At 66.1% G+C, this 18724-nt stretch overlaps 3 protein-coding genes across 3 annotated transcripts; 2 read left to right on the top strand and 1 right to left on the bottom strand.

The window, feature by feature from the left end:
* Positions 1-62: 62 nt before the first annotated feature.
* CHLRE_03g156100v5 (uncharacterized protein) lies at positions 63-6908 on the bottom strand. The gene is made up of 14 exons (XM_043060597.1): positions 6674-6908; positions 6468-6608; positions 5792-5996; positions 5488-5544; positions 5029-5160; positions 4679-4756; positions 4281-4407; positions 3793-3958; positions 3132-3595; positions 2745-2851; positions 2067-2513; positions 1396-1529; positions 884-1102; positions 63-609 (listed from the first exon to the last, which is right to left on the bottom strand). The coding sequence occupies exons 1-14, from the start codon at positions 6724-6726 to the stop codon at positions 384-386; spliced, it is 2556 nt and encodes an 851-aa protein (XP_042925726.1). The 5' UTR covers positions 6727-6908; the 3' UTR covers positions 63-383.
* A 121-nt stretch (positions 6909-7029) lies between these two features.
* Positions 7030-10090, top strand: CHLRE_03g156050v5 (uncharacterized protein). The gene is made up of 6 exons (XM_043060596.1): positions 7030-7209; positions 7324-7492; positions 8234-8329; positions 8696-8893; positions 9107-9208; positions 9530-10090. The coding sequence occupies exons 1-6, from the start codon at positions 7088-7090 to the stop codon at positions 9650-9652; spliced, it is 810 nt and encodes a 269-aa protein (XP_042925725.1). The 5' UTR covers positions 7030-7087; the 3' UTR covers positions 9653-10090.
* Positions 10091-10768: 678 nt separating this feature from the next.
* CHLRE_03g156000v5 (uncharacterized protein) lies at positions 10769-18719 on the top strand. The gene is made up of 6 exons (XM_043060595.1): positions 10769-10998; positions 11096-11231; positions 11310-13086; positions 13245-17066; positions 17238-17329; positions 17442-18719. The coding sequence occupies exons 1-6, from the start codon at positions 10932-10934 to the stop codon at positions 17536-17538; spliced, it is 5991 nt and encodes a 1996-aa protein (XP_042925724.1). The 5' UTR covers positions 10769-10931; the 3' UTR covers positions 17539-18719.
* Positions 18720-18724: the final 5 nt, after the last annotated feature.

Below are 18724 nucleotides of genomic sequence, written 5' to 3'. Positions count from 1 at the left end.
TATGTTGCTAGGGTTCAACTTGTCGCCTCTGTATGCAACCTTATCCGTGTGTGTGGCATGATGTACACTGAGCTTTACAACACGCTGGAAGCGCTCACCGCGACGGATGAACTTCCCCAGCATGGACGGCCCCTGACCTCCGCGCAACACGCACCAACCCTTAACACGGGCTCCTGTAAGCTCCCGCCAGGGATGCAACCAGTGCCATACCTGCAGCTATGGCAGCTTTGGCCGCACACAAGCCGCGCGCCATCGGCTACCCCTTCCTGCGCCCACAGCAGCCACTCGCAGCCACCACCGCCAGCCCCTGCCGCCTACGCCACCACCGCTCTAGCCCACACCATCAATCACACCACCAACTCATCGCTCATCACCAGCTCCCCCTACTTGTTGCCTGGCTTCCTGATGCCCAACATGGCCTCCACCTTGCGGTCGCCCAGCAGCGGCGTCAAGTTGCCAATGGTGCCGCGCGCACCGCTCAGCGGGAAGGCAGGCCCGCCCGCTGGCGGCCCGCCCTTGCTGCCCGGTGGTCGTGGAGCCGGCGGCTTCATGCGCCCACCGCCGCCGCCGCCGCCGCCCCGCCGCCCCGTGTCCTCGTCATCGCTGTCCCTGTGGCGACACAGGAGGGAGTGCATGGAAAGGCGCGTCACGCGGGACGGTAGGTGACTGGTGACGCAGAAAGCAAACCGAGGACGCAGCAGCCACCCCGCTCCCTCGAACTGTGCACCAGTTTGCACGTGCATCCTCCTCACACCCTCACGCCAGCCCCGCCCCCTCCCCCTCCCCCTCCCCCCCCCCGCCTCACTGCCAACACCAACCCATCCACCCACAACACCTCGGCCCGCCCATGCCCGCCCACCCCCACCCTTTCCCTCCCGCTCACCCGCCTCCGCCGCCTCCTCCCGCCGCCATGGCCGGCAGCCCGGCGTTCTTGCCGCTGAGCACCACGTAGGCGCTGCCGGTGGCGCGCTGCACGGCGCGCAGCCGATCCAGCTCGGCGCTGGGGTCCTCTGAGGTGGCGGCCTTCTTGATGGCCAGCTCCTTGGCGTCGCGCGCCGCCGCCTTGTCCACCTGGTTCTTGCTGGGCTTGATACCGTGGAAGCTGCGGGGGAAGTACAATCATGATTATTAGGGGGGATTGTAGGTACCAGCCCAGACTAAACCGAACCCAATGGGGAGAACGAGGGGAATGGGGGAGGGAGGAAACATCGAGAGGGAACATGGTGAGGGGACGGCCAAGTGGGCACGTAAGTGGTCTCACATGGTACACTGGACTGATACGTGTGCGGCACCCTCAGCAAGGACTCGACCTCGCCTTGCCACCGTAGCCTCCGTCCCAGCCCCGCTCCCCCGCGCCCGCACCCCCCCCCATATCCCCGCCATGCCGGCACTCACGAGTGGCACAGCTGCCTGAAGCGCTCCTTGGGCGTCAGCACGCGGCCGAACCTGTCCTTCACCGTCAGCGCCGCCTCCACGCTGCGGGCCACACGGTCCACCTGCCGCCCGCCCGTGTACACGTCGTCCAGGCCCTGTGTGTGTGTGGGCGCGTGCGTGTGCGTGTTAATAAACAACAGCAACAAAACGACGTGTGTGTGTGTTTAAAGACGAAACGAAAGCCCGCCCAGACGGCGCCGTAGTTGTGTGTGTGTGTGTGTGTGTGTGTGTGTGTGTGTGTGTGTGTGTGTGTGTGTGTGTGTGTGTGTGTGTGTGTGTGTGTGTGTGTGTGTGTGTGTGTGTATGGGGGGGCGTTGTAAATACCACCCCAAGCTAAAATATGGGGGCGTGTGTGAGGGGGGGCCTGCGCAGATGCGGCGGAGACGGTGGTAGGGTGTAGCTGGACGTGGGTGTGAGGGTCCGGTGTTGCTGTGGAGGTCGAGACATGCAAGGCGCAAGGAGCCATGCCGCGAGCGGGGCGCTCCAAGCAGCCACGAAGCCAGTCTGCTACGTGCTAGTCTTCTCAGCCTGCCTCACCCCGCCCCCCACCCCCATCCCCGCCCCCCACCCCCATCCCCGCTCCCCACCCCCACCCCCGCCTCCCACCCCCGCCTCCCACACCCCCCGCCCACCTGCAGCGCGTTCTTGCTGCGGTCCGTGTTGCGGCCGCTCCACTCCACACCGGGCTTGAGCGCGCCCTTGTCTTGCAGCAGACCCAACGCCCCCGCCAGGCCGCGCCCCACCGCCCGCTCCCCGGTGATGCCCACGCCGTCCTCCGGCGGCGCGCTGCGCTCGCGGCTGCCGCCGCGCCCGCCCGCCGGCCCCGCACTGCCCTCGCGCCCGGCCTTGCCCTCGCCGCCGCCGCCGTCCGCCGCCGCCACCCAGGTGCCGCCGCCCGACTCGCCCATCTTGGCGTCGCCGGCGCCGTCGTCGTCATCCAGGTCGGAGCCGTCGCCGTCGGCGTAGGCGCCGCGGGCGCCGGCGGAGCCGCCGACGGAGGCGGCGCCGTCGCGCGGCGCTGGGCTGGCGGCGCCATTGGCGGCCTTGGCGGCGTTGGCGGCTGCTTTGGAGGGCGCCGCCTGCGCCGGGGGTTAAGTGCGTGGGTCGTAAAATGTCAGAACGCGGATCCTGATATATGCGGGGCGTATGATGGGCATGACCCCAAGGCCTTGAGAACTCGCACGCCATCCCGGCACCGCACCCAGTCACGCTGACACCAACCCATAATTGACACACATCCGTGCCATCCAACCCGTTTCTCGCCATCCAACCTCCGCCCCACCCCCCATCAAGTGCCCGCGGCGGCTCACCGTGATGTTGCGCACGAACTCCATGGTCTCCGTCAGCACCGCGCCGCCGCCGCCGCCCGCCGCCTCCGGCTCCTTCTTCACCGCCGCAATGTCCGCAAACAGCGCAGCTGCGGGGGCGAGGGAAAGGGAGGAGGGCGGGCCGGGTGCAGGAGGATATAGTTTGCAAATCGGGGTCACAGGCAGGTAATCAGCACACTGACATACAAAATCGTCAGACCGGGCATCAGGGAGCTCGGCAAGCTGCCAAGCAGCATCCCATTGCTGGTAGCAATTGTCCGAGGCCCGCACGCATCGACGCATGGGCAACCACACGCACACAAACACACGTAGCAGGATTGTTTGCCTGACTATCACACAGCAGCACAACACACGCTCGCCCGCTCTCACCTATCCCTGACTTTGGCGCCGCCGGCTTGCGCTCCTTCTTCTCCTCGCCCTCCACATCCATGTCCTCCCCGGGCCCCGCCGCCTCCGCCTCCGCCGCCTCCGCCTTCCGCGCTGCCTCCTCCTCCTCCTCGCGCTTCTTCTTCTCCGCCATCCGCCGCGCACGCTCCAGCGAATCCCGCAGCTCGCGGTCCGCCTCCTCATCCTCCTCGCCAATCGCGGCGCCTTTACCACCGCCGGCCGCGGCGGCGGCGCCCGCCATTCCGCCCTTGGCGTTGCGCAGGAACTGAGAGGCCCAGTTGGCCTTCTGAACCGCGGCCTCAAAGCGTGCGCGCTTCTGCTCGGCAGCCGCCGTGGCCGCCTCCTCTGCGGCCGCCAGCTGCGCGCCGCGGTCGGCGCGGCGCCCCAGGTCGGCGGCGGCGCCACCCGCCTCCTCCGCCTGAGCCTCCAGCGTTGCCAGGATGTCCCTGTCGCCCAGGGCGGTTTGGGCAGCGAGGATGTGTGGGTTTAGTCAAGTTGGAAAGCGTCAAAGAAGCAGTTGCAGACTGGCGCTTTGCAGTCGTGCACACCACGCGCGCGTCAGTTCACACCTCCCCAAACATGCGCCCTGGGACCGTGCATCCTGTTGCCCTGCCCATGTGGCTCTTGCACGCGCACCACCCACCCCTCCGGCTCCGGCTCCACGCTCCTGGCCCGGATGCGCCGCTCCTTCTTCTCCTTCTTCTTCTTGGGCTTGCTGAACGCAGCCATCTCCGCCGCAGTGAAATAGTCGCCGCCGGCCGCGCCGGCAGCCGCGCCGGAGTCGTCAAAGGTGGCTAGCTTGGCGTTGCCTGTGATAGCATGAAGAGACAGCGTCATAAACGGTGAGCGACTGGCTCCGATTAGATGACAGTTTCGCACAATTGTCCATGCTTTTGTTTCCAAACGCACCAACCGCTCCACTGCTCAGTCCTCGCGCCCTGCTCCCCCCCCTGCTCACGACGCCGCGGCCCACATCCCATAAGTATCATCGCTTGCAACTAACGCCTCTGCCTGCACTCCCCTGGTTTTGTTGGTTTTGGTTTAGTTTGGGCTGGTATTTACAACCGCACCCCCGCCCCCCCCCGCCCCGACACCCCTGTCAGCCCCGGCATCCCGCCCGCGCCCCCGCACCCTCCGCCAGCTTCTTCCGCATGTCCTGCTGCCGCCGGATGCGGTCCGCCTCCAGCTGGCCGCCGCTGCCGATGGCCACCACCACCTCCTCCTCCTCCTCGTCGTACTTGTCCAGGATGGTGCGCACCTGGTGTGGGCCGGTGGTGCCGGTGTGGCGGTTGTGCAGGCATGCGGCACAAGTACTGAAAAGCCCCCACACCCTCCGCCTGACACGGTGTCATCTGTTGCAACAATTCTTCCCCCCCCAGCACCCCATGCCCAGTAGACCCTTTCCCTCTCCTCAACTCCACTTCTATTTTAACTAACCAAGAGTGTAACCCCGGGTTCCCAGCACGCATGCTACCTTGCTGCCGGTAATGCCCAGCGCCCCGCCCCCCCACACCCGCCCCCGGCCCCACCTTGCCGTCCTCCTCCCATAGCGGCTTGGCCTCCTTCTTGGAAGCCTTCATGGCCTTGCGCCGCCGCTTCTCCTCCGCCTGTGCAGGGATTTTGCAGGTGTGCAGGACACGCGCACGGGTGTGCAGGACACAAGGATTAGGAGGCCCGTTGTTTCAGAGCAGTTCAGTCGGGCCTGCGGGCTGCGCCAAGCGGCAAACTCAAGCCCACCCCGCCGCCTCCGCCTCCCGTTCCAGCAATACACGTTTCCAGCTACTTGCAGTGCAGTGCACTGCAGTCCAGAGTACTATGGGGTTAGGCCTCGTAACCTCCCTCCCCTCGCCTCCTCCCACCCAGCCCCCCCCCCTCTCACCAGCAATGTGTTCTCCAGCTCGTCGCCGCTGTCGCCCTCGCGCAGGTTACCCTGCTCGTCCAGCAGCGACTTGTCCGCCAGCGTCACAATCACCGTCTCGCCCTCCATCACCTCACCCAGGTCGTGACGGACCTGCGACACGAACAGCAGCAGCAGCAGCAGCAGCAGCCCGCGGAGCACAGCAGAAAGCCGGATGAGGACGTTGCGGTCATTGCGAGGAAGAGCAGCCTGCGTTACCCGCCTCCGCAGCCACGCACTTCTGGACGACCCAATCCTGACACCCCCATTCCACACCACCCACCCAGCGCTGCCCTCCGCCTTTCATGGACAGCTACCGCGCCCTTCCTTAAGTAACCATGAATGTAACCCCCCGCCCCTTCACAGGCACGGCTACCCCTCCCAACCCCCCCCCCCGCCCCCCCCCCGCCCCTTCACAGTCCTCCCCCTGCACACGCCCACCTTGAGCCCGGCCAGCTGGTCTGCTTTGTAGCCGCCCTCCTCGTCGTCCTCATCGTCCTGCGTGGCGGCGACACGTGGTCATGGCGGCGGCGGTGGTGATGCAGTGTGGCAGGCGCAGTGCACACGCAGTGGAGCGTGGTGGGTGCGCGTGTGCGCACATGGCCCAACAGGCACATGAGCGGCCGGCGCACGTTTCCCAAGCAGCCGCGCCCCAGCACACCAAACCACACCCAACACCGCCATGCCACACACCCTGCTCCCAAGCCCCCCACAACCTCACCCGCCCCAGCCCCACGCTGCTCACCCGCTTCTTGCGCTTGTTCCTCGCTGCCGCCGCCTTATCCGCCGCCGCCGCCGCCTTTGCCGCCGCCTCCTCCCGCCGCTGCTGCTCCAGCCGCCGGTTCTTCTCCACCCAGGCCGCCATGTCGCCGTCGCCGTCGTCGCCGTCCGCGGCGCCCAGCGTCTTCGTGGCCTTGAGCTTGGCGTCCATTAGCCGCTTCTCGCGGGCACTGCGCGTGTGTGTGCGTATGTGTGCGTGGTTGAGGGGATGATGTTCATGGCAAGGGAAAGTGCGGCTGGTGTCTAAGGCGGCGGCGACGGAAAGGCGGCGGTATTGGGCAGAGCGCTGCCGTGTGAGCATCCCGCCCCCATCCATCCCAGCAGTAGAACAACATCTCATACAGACCAGAGGACTGCGGGTGGGGGTGTTGGCCCCGGCTGGTTGCAACCGGCACGGCGCACGTTCGGGCCCCGGCCGCAGCTGCTGTGCGGCCTGGCCATCCCTGACGAACCCCATGTGCCCTGTGACGGCACACTAACCCCGCCCCCGCGCCCTCATTAGGGCCCCTGCCTGTCTGCAGTTGCCACCACCTGTCACACATAGGTGAATGCAAGTAGGTACGTATCAAGAGAACACCCCGCCGCTTGTGCACGCAACGCTGTCGTGAAACCCCACCCAGGCCCCTATCCCGCCAACTTACGCCTCCAGCTTTTTCCGAAGCTCCTGCGCCTGCGCTGCTGCCTCCTGCTGCTTTTTCGCCTCATGGTTCTGCCGCTCCTTGTTAGCCTGGCTCGGCTCAGAGTCCAGGCGCAGCGGCTTCAAGCCCAGAGAAATGCGGAGCCTGCACGCAGGGCCCACCGAGGGTCAGTGCCCGCACCAGCCTACCCGGATTCTGGATTGTCTTACTTGTTCGTCTCCTCAATGCTAAGGCTAACTTCATTGTTGCTGCTCTCCTCCATCTTTCTGCCGGCAAGCCCGCAGGCCCGCACAGAACCTCAAAGATATGTCACAAGCCTATTGATATTATATGCTGATTGTACAAGCTATAGAAGGAAGAAGTCTGACGTTGCGCGTGCAGATGGCCCGCTGTCGCTTCCCTATCAACGCTGCGGAGCTCTGATCGTTATCTTTCAAGTATCGTATAAACAGAAACAGTAAGAAATGAAAGGAGCGAGACTTTCGAGAAGGTGCATTGCGTGGCCGCTCGCAATGGACGCACTGGTAAACCAACACCACAGCGCGACATTTATGTATCGGTAATAGGTTGCGCTTGTTTGTAGTCCAGTCAATTAGTAGCCGTTATACTTGCACAGCACCGCAATGTCGACCGCCATTCGTGCCCAGGCTGGTAGCCTGAAGGCTGCGCCTATCGCCAAGTCGCTTGTTTTCCGTCCCTGCTCCATTCGCGCTGCGGGTCGCCCCCAGCTGCGCTCCGCGTCTGGGTGGGTGGTCCCAGCGTCGCAAGTTCGTGGCGCGGCGAGGGCTTCCTAGCTCGGCATGAGCTGCATCGACCGTGCGGAACTGCAGCTGACAAATCAAAGTATCCCTCGTTGCAGGGATGCGGGCAGCCGCATGGCGGTGGTGACGTTCGCCAAGGGTGGCAAGGGAGGCAAGGGTGGAAAGGCCGAGGCGCCTGCCAAGGAGGAGAAGGGCGGCAAGGGCGGTGCTGCCGCCGGCGGCGGCGCGGACGTGCAGAAGATTGCTGCTGAGGCCAAGAAGGACGCGGTGAGGAGTGGCAGTAGCAGTATGAGCAGCAGCTGCAGGCACGAGGCTATGGGGAATGGCAGCATGGCAGTAGCAACCAGCAACGGACGGGGCACTGCTGTCACAGTACGCCCACGCGGGTGGGAGGCTGGCGCACATGTATAACTCGGCGAGCAGCGCAAGTACATCTGAATATTCAGCGGCTAATGGCAGTGGTGGAGGGCGTGGGCAGTCCATGGGGCCAGAGGCGCCGACGTGTCGGCACTCGGCAGCGTGGGCCGAAGTTGGCGCAGCTGCCGAGAGGCTGCGTGGAGGGGAGACGGCACATGCACATCAAGGCCCACAAATGGGAGAGCGGGTGGGAACCGCACGGGGCTCGGCAGCGGTGCCAGCGCGGCCTTTCAGCATATTTGCCCGGGGGCCAGACACAAAACGCTACCGATGCGCTGTCGTGCAGAGCAGCTGCGCTGTGGCTGCTGGCAACCACAGTCTGAGTCGCGCGGTGCCGCCGTGCCGGTGTCTTGCGGCGTTTGCCCAGCTGCTTGTTACGGGTCGTGGCACATACGGCACACCGTGCACGCATGTTTACTTGGCAGTAGCCACCTGTTGCGCACGGTTGCTCCCTTGCATCGCCCAATCCGTCCGTCCCCTCAATACCCAGTAGTTGGGTTTCTCCAACGTATACCGCCCCATCCCAAACCCACACCCTGGGCCCATCGCGTCACGTGCGCGGCCCCCGCCTGCCGTGCTGCGCCGCTGCAGGATGAGCGCATGAAGAAGTGCCTGGCAGTGGTGGGTGACGGCTTCAACACCATCCGCACCGGCCGCGCCAACCCAGCCATCCTGGACAAGATCACAGTGAGTGCGGCTTGCAGCGGCGTGTGCGGCGTGACAATGATACAAGCCGTGAGAGGGAGGGTGCAGGCAGTGTACTGAAGGCAGGACTGCAGGTGGAGGACTGGTGTTGCGGGCGCTGACGTTGCGGGTGCGGTGATTGCGGGGACCACAAGCGCCGTGCCCGGAGCGAGGACGAGGGGATGCGCGGCGATGCGCAGCAGGGCAGGCAGCAGGGCAAGCGACACTGCTGGGCTTTTGTAGGTACCCGACGTCCCAGCGCATTGGAACAGATATCTCTCTCACGCTGCCGTGAATCATGTCCTCTCACCTACGCTACACCGTTGCCTCGCCCTGCGCTCCCCCACGTCCGCACCCCCGCCTCCGCAGGTCGACTACTTCGGTGCGCCCACGCCACTGAAGCAGATGGGCACGGTGACGGTGCCGGACGCATCCACGCTCATGATCACGCCCTTCGACAAGACCAGCCTGCGCGACATCGAGCGCGCCATCCAGGAGTCCGACATCGGCATCAACCCCAACAACGACGGCGAGCGCATCCGCCTCATCATGCCGCCCATGACCCAGGTGCGCCGCCGGGTGGAAGCTCGCGTGTGGTGGCGCAGCTGTGGTACTGAGGAGCCGGGTGGAAAATGCCCGGGGCCGAGTGCGCGCTTATGGAACTCCGTCTGCATTTGAAGGGCGGTACCAAGACACTGCCCCGCGCTTGCACAGCCTTCTCATCCATATGCCCGCACCCTTGCCCGCCCCCCCACCCCGCCCCCCCACCTCGCCCCCCAGGAGCGGCGCAAGGACCTGGCCAAGCAGGTGTCCAAGATGGCCGAGGACGGCAAGGTGGCGGTGCGCAATGTGCGCAAGGACGCGCTGAAGAAGGTGGACAAGGTGCGTGGTTGCTGGGGATTGTGTGCCGGAGCAGGGCGCAGGGGCGGGCCTGGCATCGAGGGCAGCTGGACGTCGGGCAGTGGCACTCGCTCGTGCCCGCCCCACCGCCCTGCCATACCGCGCTGCCTTCCGGACTGGGCTGTGGGCTGTGGGCCCCGTTTCGTTCCAGGACTCTCACGTCCCCTCGTTGCGCCTCCCTGTCTCTTTATGTCCCTCCTCACCCCTGCCTGTCCCTCCTCATCCCTGCCTGCGCCTCCAAATCGCTGCCTGCCTCTCCTCATCCCTGCCTGCCTGCCTCCCTCTGCATCCTCGCCCGCCCAGGTTGAGCTGCCCAAGGACGACAAGAAGGCTCTGGAGGACGACATCCAGAAGCTGACTGACACGTATGTCAAGAAGGTGGAGGACGCAGCCAAGGCCAAGACCGAGGAGGTCATGAAGCTGTAATGTAATGCCCAGCGCTGCCTCGTATGCTCGAAAAGGAGCTCGCAGCAGTGCTTGCGGAGCTGTCGGGCTAGGCTGCAAGTAGGCGTTCGGAGCTGGTGGAGGCCTAACGGTACAGCGGCGTTGGAGCAGTTTTGGGTTTTGTTATGATGTTTAACGGACGTGTGATGGGACCGGCAGTGCGGGGTTATGTTTGCGATGAGAGTGCGGTATGCAGAAGGTTTATTGGATGGGAGTTCGTGTCTTGGCGTCCTAAGGGCGCCAGACCGTGTTGCAATCTTTGTGCAAGTGAAGCGCTCTGATGGAGCGTGCGTGTGATTGCAGCCGTGGGGCTAATTCACAGCGCTTGCAAGTGTAGTGCACGCTCTTAGATGCTTGGGCCCAGACGTAACGGTGCGATGAGCTGTTGTCTCGCGATCCACACAGTAATACACAGCATTCGCGGCCTTTCCAGGTTCTCCTGGACTCGGGGTTAGCGGGGACCTCGGGCTCCCCCCGCAGTCCAGGCGCTGCGCCCCACCCGCACGGAGCGGCCACACGGGACCGCCTTCGCCCAATGCGTTTGCGACGCTTGGTGTCACTTAGCGGGGTGTAAGGGTGCTATCGGCCGCCGAAGCGGCCCTCCCCTCATCGAGAGACTTAACTCGACGGCAAAAGAGGGTTCACGCCTCCGCCTCCTCTCCTACCTCCAGCTGCGCACAAACGCCTACACCACACCTCATCACACCATGACACCGCATCTTAAACCTCAGGCTAGCCCAGGGATAGCGCAGACAGGTTGATAAATTGATGATACAGATGTGCGCAGCATTCAGGTCGCGGCGAGGCCGTTCTTGGCCGTCAAAGCGGCTCAGTCTTGGCAGACTTGAAAGACTTGAACGGCGTCAGCTCCTCTCCGCCGCCGTCCCTGGATACCGGTAAGCGGGAGCGCGTTCTAATGTCGTTACCGAGTTAAGGTCAAGGTCCAGGGGGCGCCAGCCGGAAGCCCCAGGGTTTCGGCACGCCACGTCCCAAGCTCCTGCCGCATGACATAATGCCTGATGAAGTCAGCCGAAGAGTCGCGGCAATCGTCAGCACGCACAAGGGTTGAACCGCGTGTCCGCTGGTAAATAGTTTTTAACCACTCGCCTATACGAGAACTATGAGACAAGAAACCTGCGTCAGGACTGCCGAGGCAGAAACCTGAGCGAGCAAACGCCCGTCGGCGAAGATGGTGTCAGGGGAAGTGAACAGCAGCACAGATAGCGCTAGAGAGCCAGCCCAGGCGAGCACCAGAGTCGGCATGCCCACTCTCACGCGCGACGTCCGCAGCTTCAAGTTGCCACCAACCCCGGCCGAACACAACGAAGGTACGTGCTCTACCTCTGGCATGATAAGGGCGCCCTGAGGCGAATAAACTGTGCTCGATTGGCACACTCAATTGGCAATACTCCCTTTCTCGCACAGGCACAGCCGCAAGCTCCTGTGGTGTGGTCACTGGCTCGCTGTCTCGCACGGGCACAGCCGCAAGCGACGTGCACGGGCCCAATTTCCTCACAACCTGGGCTGGCCTTGTCGAGTCGGAGGACCCTGTGCCGAACCCGTGAGTTTCTTGGTCACCTGTAAGCCCCTGAGTTACTTTCGTGCTAATCCATAAACAATCCATCCGCCACCCGCGCAGAAGTGGTCGAGTTGGTGAGCTCACACCCGCGGACTCGGACGGCACGCGGGAAGACTTCGGGTCCCTCGCTGCTCGCGCATCTCAATTCGCCTACAGCAGCGGCGGTGGCTGCACTCCAGGCACGCCGTCCGCAGTGCTAGCGTGCGACTTGCGTGGCCGTGCTGATTACAGCGCACCCGCGCAACATGATGCGGCGCTAGCGATGCAGCCCAGTGCCCAGGCGGCGCTGCCGCACCCCATAACAACGGCTCCCGCTCAGCAGGCACCGCTGCCTGCTACATTGGCACAGCCGGGAGCTAGCGCAGCTATGGCCATCCTCCCGCGCCCAAAGCGGCTCAACCGATTGTACCTGGGCCCGGCAGCAGCGCAGGCGCACCGTGCCACGGCTTGCTCCGAACCGCCCATCCCGGCCGGTCCCATGTGGCGCACGCGTGCCGCTGTTAGCAGCGGACGCGCCAGCATAGACGCCGTTAGCTTCCCGGGAGCGGCAGCGGGCCTCGGCCCACACGCCGCCATGGCCGTGCAGCGCATCGCACCTGGGGCACTGCTCCTCGCAGCGAGCGCCAGCGGCAGCGGCGGGTTGCCGGCCGCTCACCACCATCACCACCACACCACCACACACAGCGGCAGCGAATCCGTACGCGGCTGCTGTGGCATCGCCGGCCAGGCGGCGTTCGGCAGCCACGCCGGTGCCGGTGAGTCCGCCACCGAGGGCGTCAGCAGCAGCCACGCCGCCCCTGTCGCTGCTGCCGCCCATCAGCGTGTGCCAGAACCCAAGTTTGCTGTGGCCGCCTTCACTCCCGCTCAAGCGCCAGGCTGTGGTGGCACCGGCGGCCCGGCGACGCCATTCATTATGAGCAGCGGCGGCCTGGGTTTGGTCGCGCGCAGCCCTATGGACGGCGGCCCCGGCAGCGGCGGCGGCGGCGGCAAGTCGCCTTGCGGAAGCCGGTCACCGCGTGCCGCATCCGGCCCGCGCCAGCGCGCGTCACGGCAGGCCATTGGGTGCGAGGATGGCTTCATTGGCGACTCCGTGATCGGTGACGACGGCTGCAGCGACGCGGGCTGCGGCGAGTTGGATGGTGCCACGCACATCGCTAAGCGCGCCGCCTCGCACACCTCCGCCCACGGCTACCACATAGCCTTTGCGCCCGGCACGGCCGCGGCCTCCGCCGTGTCTGACGCCGCAACCCGCTCTCGCCCCGTCTCCGGCTACGGCTCTGCCATGACGTCCAATGCCTTCGACACTGTGGCAGCGCAGGCTCCGGATGCTGCCGCCGCCGCCGCCGCCGCCGCCGCCCGCGTCGGATCCAGCCGTGCGGCTCCAGCCGCGCCGTCCACGTGTCGACTGTCCATGAAGCTGCACAGTGGTCACGTGGAGCAGATACAGCCGGGGGCAGTGGCGGCGCTGGCGCGGCTGCTGCTGCCCTCGGGCTGGGCACTAACAAACCTGGCTGTGCGCCGCGGCTGCATCGAACTGGTGTTGGAGTACACGCGCGTGCCGGCGGCCGATGAGTCGAGCGGCCGTGGCGATGCAGGGGATGCAGGGGATGCAGGGGGTGCGGGTACTGCTGCTGGTGGCAGCGGTACCGCTGGTGAGGCGACAGGTGCAGCAGCAGGTGGTGGAGGCGGCAGCGGCGCGGCGGAGGAGCGCCCAGGCACGCCGCGTGTGGGCACGCAGACGCTGGCGGCGGCCGCACTGGCGGCGGCTCTGGGCGTGCCGTTGCAGCCGCAGACGCAGCCGCAGCCGCAGCAGGAAGGCGACCTGCCGGCGCACCAAGTGAGTTTCCTCTTGCACTTCCCCTTGTGCGGGTCAGGGCCCACGGTCAGGGCCCGACGCCACTCGTCAACGCAGGCCCCTCAACCCTGCCGGTGCGCTTGCTCCCTCGCTTGCCCCTGTCTCCAAGCCTCCCGCGCTGCCTCCCCATGTGCCCGCAGCTGGAAGCGCTGTTTGCGTGCCTGCAGCAGCAGGGGCTGGTCGACCCGACCCTGGAGCCTGCGGTCACCGTGCAGGTCAACCACCAGCTGCAGTGTGTGCGCTGGCAGCCCGGGCCCGGCGCCGCCACCGCTGCCGGCCCGACCTCCACCGAGGACAGTGACAGCCTGCACCCGCAGTCGCCTTTCGCCCTGGCAGCCACCGAGACCGACCCACATGGTGCCGCGGCACACCCTGCTGCCGGCGGCGAGTGGCGCTGCGACGACGTGCCGGTCTACTGCGGCGCCCCCTCCATAGCCCTCGTGGTGGAGCCCTGCTGCATCGCGCTGCCGTGCACCACGGCTCCTGCTACAGCCGCCTCAGCTTCCGCTGCTGCTGCCGCCACAGGCGGCAGTGGGAATGGCTCTGATGCTGTAGCACGGGCCCGCTTCTCCAGTGCACACACTGGCGGCGGGGGCCGCGGCTATGGGGAGGCTGAAGGCGAGGTCGAAGCCGTGTTACTGTACGTGGGCATTCCCCGCTCGGGCACGCACTGCTGCACCGTGCGCAGCCAGGGCGGCTTCCTGCCCGCCACGGAGGTGTGTCGCCTCCCGGCGCTTGACTTGCTGCCGGCGGCCAGTACCGGCAGCGGTGCTCGTGCCCGTGGCGCACGGGTGAACCTGCCTCAAATGCTGACGCTGGCGTCAACCCCTGCGGCGGCCGTAGCGGCGCCGCCGGCGACGGCGCCGCCGCCAGTCCCAACGGTCGCCGCCACTGGGCTGCTGCTACGCCGCCTGGTCGTCGGTGTGGCGGCGACGCCGCAGGCCGCCCGAGTGGACCTGCGGTGCGCGGCGGCGGTGGCGGAGGCGGTGGGGTGCAGCGGGCAGGTGGTGGTGCTGTCGCTGCCGGCGGCGGCGCTGCCGCACAGCGGCGGCAGCGGCACCGGTGCTCTGCTGCAGGTGGAGTGTCGCGTGCCTTCCGAGGAATGCACTTGGTCCAGTGCGCTTGAGGAGGACTTGGCCGGCAGCGGCAACAGCGGCTCGGCAGCGCCCCAGCCCACCACGTCAGGTGCAAGTGGCGCCGCTCCGGCGGCCGTGGCTGGTGATGTCGCGCCGGTTGCGGACGGTTCAGGGCCCAGCGGCGGCAACAGCGGGAGCCTGCTGCCGAGGACCTCGGATCCCTTCTCCGCCGCCGCGCCTGTGCTGCTGCTGCGCGCCGCGTGCTGCGGCGCCGCCGGCCGTGGTGCTGGTGGTCACTGCGCTGGCTGCCAACGCCGTGCCGCGGTCAACGCCGGCGCTCGGGCAACGGTGCCTTGGGCGAGCGCGTGGACTCCCGATGAGGCGATGGGCGTGACGCAAGAGATACTGGAGCTTCGCAGGCGGTTTACGCTTGGTGTGGCTTCAGCACTGTCATCCTCAAGCAGCAGTGGTGGCGTCGGCTTGGGCGGAGCTGGCCTGAGCCCTGCAGCCGCTGGCGCGGCCACGGTGGAGTTCCTGTCGGACCTGGGGCTGCTACTGGACGCGGCGGCAGCAGCGACGGCGGCGGCTGTTGACGCGGTGGCAGGGCCCGGCGGTGGTGGTGGCAGTGGCGGCTCAGTCACGGCGGTGCATGAGTATGAGTTCCCGTCGTTCGCGCAGCAGCTGCGCGGGGTGATGCTGGAGCATCTGGGAGGCGCGGCGGGCGCGGCGACGCCAACTGCCCTGCGCGAGCATCTGGGCGACACCGTCGTGACGCTGCTGGCGGGCTGCGGCGAGCTGCGCCTGCCGCGCATGACGCGGCTGGTGCTGGCGCTGGCGGCGGCTCTTGACCTGGTCGGCGAGGGCGACGGCGCCGCCGATGACGGCGGCGTCGCGGAGCTGCTGGCGGCGGCAGCCGACGGCGATGCTGGGTTGGCGGCGCGGCTGCGCGCGCTGCTGCAGCTGCGGGAGGCGCCGCCGCTGCCCGAGGTGCTGCAGCCGCGGCTGTCGTACGCTTCTCCGGCCGTGTCTTCTTCCTCCAGCTCTGCGCGCATGCGCATGTCGGGCGGTATGCCGCACAGCGGCGGCGCCGTCAGCGCCACCGCGCTGGACCCTGCGGCGGCGGTTGCGGCGCTGGCAGGGCTGCCGCTGCCAGCGCGGCCGTCGTCGCGCGCGGCGCTCCGGTTCGACCAAGACAACTTTTACTCGCACCTCCACGCGCACCTGCAGCCTCTTCTTCAGTCGCAGCCGCAGCCACAGGCATCAGTACTGCCGCAGCCGCAGGAGTTTCGCGGCTGGGGCGAGCTCGTCGCCCGCACCAGCACGTGTGGCGACTCCGGAACCGCGCCCGTTGGTGAAGCGCCAGCACTGCCCAGTGCGGATGTGTACGCCCAGATCAGCAGCCACCAACTGCTGCACCCGCCGCCGTACACCACCGCACTGCAGGCGGCCGAGCTTGTCGCTGCCCATGGCACTGCGACGCCGGTGACCCCGGCGGTGCCGGATGCGGGGTACATACCAGCATGCGGCTCCGACAGCGGCAACGCGTACGACCCCGCAGCGGTCAGCGGCCAGCCGCCAACCATCGTTTACCAGCGATTCCGGGACCCGTTTCTGGCAAGGTCGGCCTACGGCGGCGCCTTCTCGGCCTTCCGTGTGACGACCACGGATCCGCAGCGTGAGCACGCGCGCGAGCGCGAGCGTGAGCCGCTGGATAGTGACAGCAACGCCGTCGGCAACGGCGCCGGCGGCGGCGCCAGCGGCTCGGTTGAGGTCCTCAGCGGCGGTGCCGGCGTCATGGTGGGTGGCGGGCCGCGGCCCGTGCCACAGCGGGTGACTGAGTCGCCAAGAGCGCCAGGCGCCGTTGGCGAGGTAGCGACTGCCACGCTCATGCCGGCGCCTAGCCTGGTCAGCTGCTCGCTCAGCGCGGCCGCGAGCTTGGAGATGGGTAAAGAGGGTGCGCAGCAGCAGCAGCAGCAGCAGCAGCAGCAGCAGCAGCAGCAGCAGCAGGGCCGGGAGGCGCAGGAGGCGGAGCAGGAGCAGGGCGCGCCGCATTGCTGCCGGCTGGTCGCGGCAATTGCGGCGGTGTGTGCGGGGCGCCGCACGCGCGCCGGGCTGAGCCTTAACGGCGCCGTGCCGTTGTCGGCGAGCGCGGCGCTGCCGTCGATGCAATCCACGGGGGCGCCGGAGCAACCCGGCACGCCCATCCCAGACCCAACTCCACCGCGGCAGCGACATCCGACCGACGAGCTGGCAGCTGCCGGCAGCTCCGTGCCCTCCTGCGACGTCTCCACCGCCAGCACCTCACGCCTGCTCGCCGCGGCTTCTTGCACGCTGTCGGCTTCAGCCGGCACCCACGCTGCCAGCGCAACCTTCATCACCGGCACAGTTTCAGCTGTGGCTGCTAGCGAAGGCGCGCCGGCCGAATTGCCGCCCGCTGCACTTTCCGCCCGCTGGGCCCCACACATGCTTGCACGCGCGCTGCTGCTGGGCTTCCCCTGTGCCACCACGGAACTCCAGTTCTGGGACCATGCCACAGCGACGTTCATTCGGCCCGCATTCGCCGCCTGCGCCACGCTCCTGGCTCTGACCACACTGCTTGCGGCGTTGCACGCCGTTGCTGGAGGCGGGCTGGCTGGCGTTGTTATGGCTGTGTGCCATGGTGGCCAGGCTGCGCTCATGGCGGCAGCGGTGGCGAGAGGATCCAGCGCGAAGCAGTTCCAGGTGGCTGTGGTGTTGGCGGCGCTGTTGCGGGCCGTGTGCGGCGTCGCGCGGGTCCGTTGGGTGGCAGCTTCTGGCGCTGCCGCGTTGTCGGTGACGTTGTTGCCGGGGTGGGGCTCGCCTTTGCTGTGGACGCTGGAGTGCCTGGCGCAGCCGGCTGCAGAGCAGGTGAGGTTACTGTCGTGGGTGGGTGCGTACTTGGCGTAGCGCTTGTGGGACACTGGCATGTTTGCCGTTGGGCTTAATTTTAAATCCATGCAACAAACGCTCGGCTCCGGTACCGCTGACGTTGGCTGTCAACCAAACCACCTTGTCTGCTCACTTCGCGATGCCACGCAGCTACCACTGCGGCTACTATTGCCGCTGATGCTACTACTGGGCCCGTGGGCAGCATCGCTGCTGGGAGCGACCGCCTGGCCGCACGCACTCAGGTGGGCGTCGCAGGGCTACCAAGAGCAGGTTTTGTACGTCCTTTGCAAGTGCCCCTGATGGCACCGGTGCAATCCCCTGTGCATAAACATTGGTGTGCCCTGTCGAATGCAGGTGTGTCGCGGCCAAGTTCACTGTATCCGTGGGCGTTCAGATGCTGCTGCGGGCACGCCATTTAGCCGCAACAGCGTATCACCAGAAAGCTGAATGATCAACATATATTTGCCATCGGATGATCTTGGCGAGCAGCCATGCCACTACATTGCTAGGCTCGGCTGCATGCGGACCGTGATCTGACACTATGATTCACAGGCCGCCAGAGCCTCACGGCAGGTGGTGTCTAAATGCTTGGATTCTGAACTCATGGTTTGCTATGTATGCCGTACTTTATTCATTGTGCCACCACCCTGCATCGTGCCGAAACGCCGCAAGTGGTGTGGGTGCATGGGCCACAACCCATGCATTTGCACTGGGCGTACATGGTGTTTGGTTTCTGGAACCGTATAATCAAGCAAGACAAATCGCTAGCGCACGTATTTTTGGAAGTTGTAAAGGTGGCAGGGAAAATTCGGGCGGAGCGAGAAGTGCCTTCGCACGTCCATGGACAATTGACTTTCGCGAACGGCGCTAGCAGGGCGTGGGGCTGAGGGCGTGGGGCTGAGGGTGCACGTGCCGATTGGCGGCGAGTGACGTGACTAGTTTGTTAGCTGCGGGTTAGCACGGACTGTGCACCCCACCCAACCGGCCACGTCCGGATTTGCGGGGATGCCAAAGGCCCCCAACACAGAGGCGTGTGCTTAGTAGGCGCCCGCGTCAAGGTGGCTGGGTTGATAACGACCCGGGATCAGCCCTTTTCCTGCCATAAGGCAGCCACCTCCTTGTTGGAAGATGCCGCGACTGCAGGAGGTTTCGAAGGCATGTGCTGGGTGAGCAAGGTTTACCGAGTCTGCAAAAAGCTTGGCTACGACTGGTGTACAGTGGGCCCGCAGGGCACAGACGCACTTTGTGAATGGCTACTGCGCACGGGGCTGCCGATTGGTAGTTTGCTGGGCAACTTCGCCAACATGCTTATGGGTGAATGGAAGGTAGAGAGCATATGCGCTGACCCTCGGGCTTTCCCTGAAATACTGCCGGTGGGCCGGGAGTTAAGATGTGCCGCGATACGCAGTGGATGGGCGTCCCGCAGTTGGATGCTGCAGTTAAGCAAGGCATTTTACCGTACATGAAGGAGTATGTTACGCACAAGCACCTAATTGCGCTGATACGGTTCAGGCTAGGATGTTGGGATATCGAGGTTAATCGCCCCGTGGCGGGGGGCCGGTACCGTCCGCGCAATGACAGGGTGTGCAGGCTGTGTCGAGGCGGTGTAGAAGATGACAAGAAAAGGTGGCTCTCCC

This window comes from Chlamydomonas reinhardtii, chromosome 3 (genome assembly GCF_000002595.2).
Source record: "Chlamydomonas reinhardtii strain CC-503 cw92 mt+ chromosome 3, whole genome shotgun sequence".
In the NCBI taxonomy this organism is placed as follows: Eukaryota; Viridiplantae; Chlorophyta; class Chlorophyceae; order Chlamydomonadales; family Chlamydomonadaceae; genus Chlamydomonas; species Chlamydomonas reinhardtii.
Note: the sequence above shows the minus strand (reverse complement) of the source record. Positions and strands in the feature narration are given on the sequence as shown.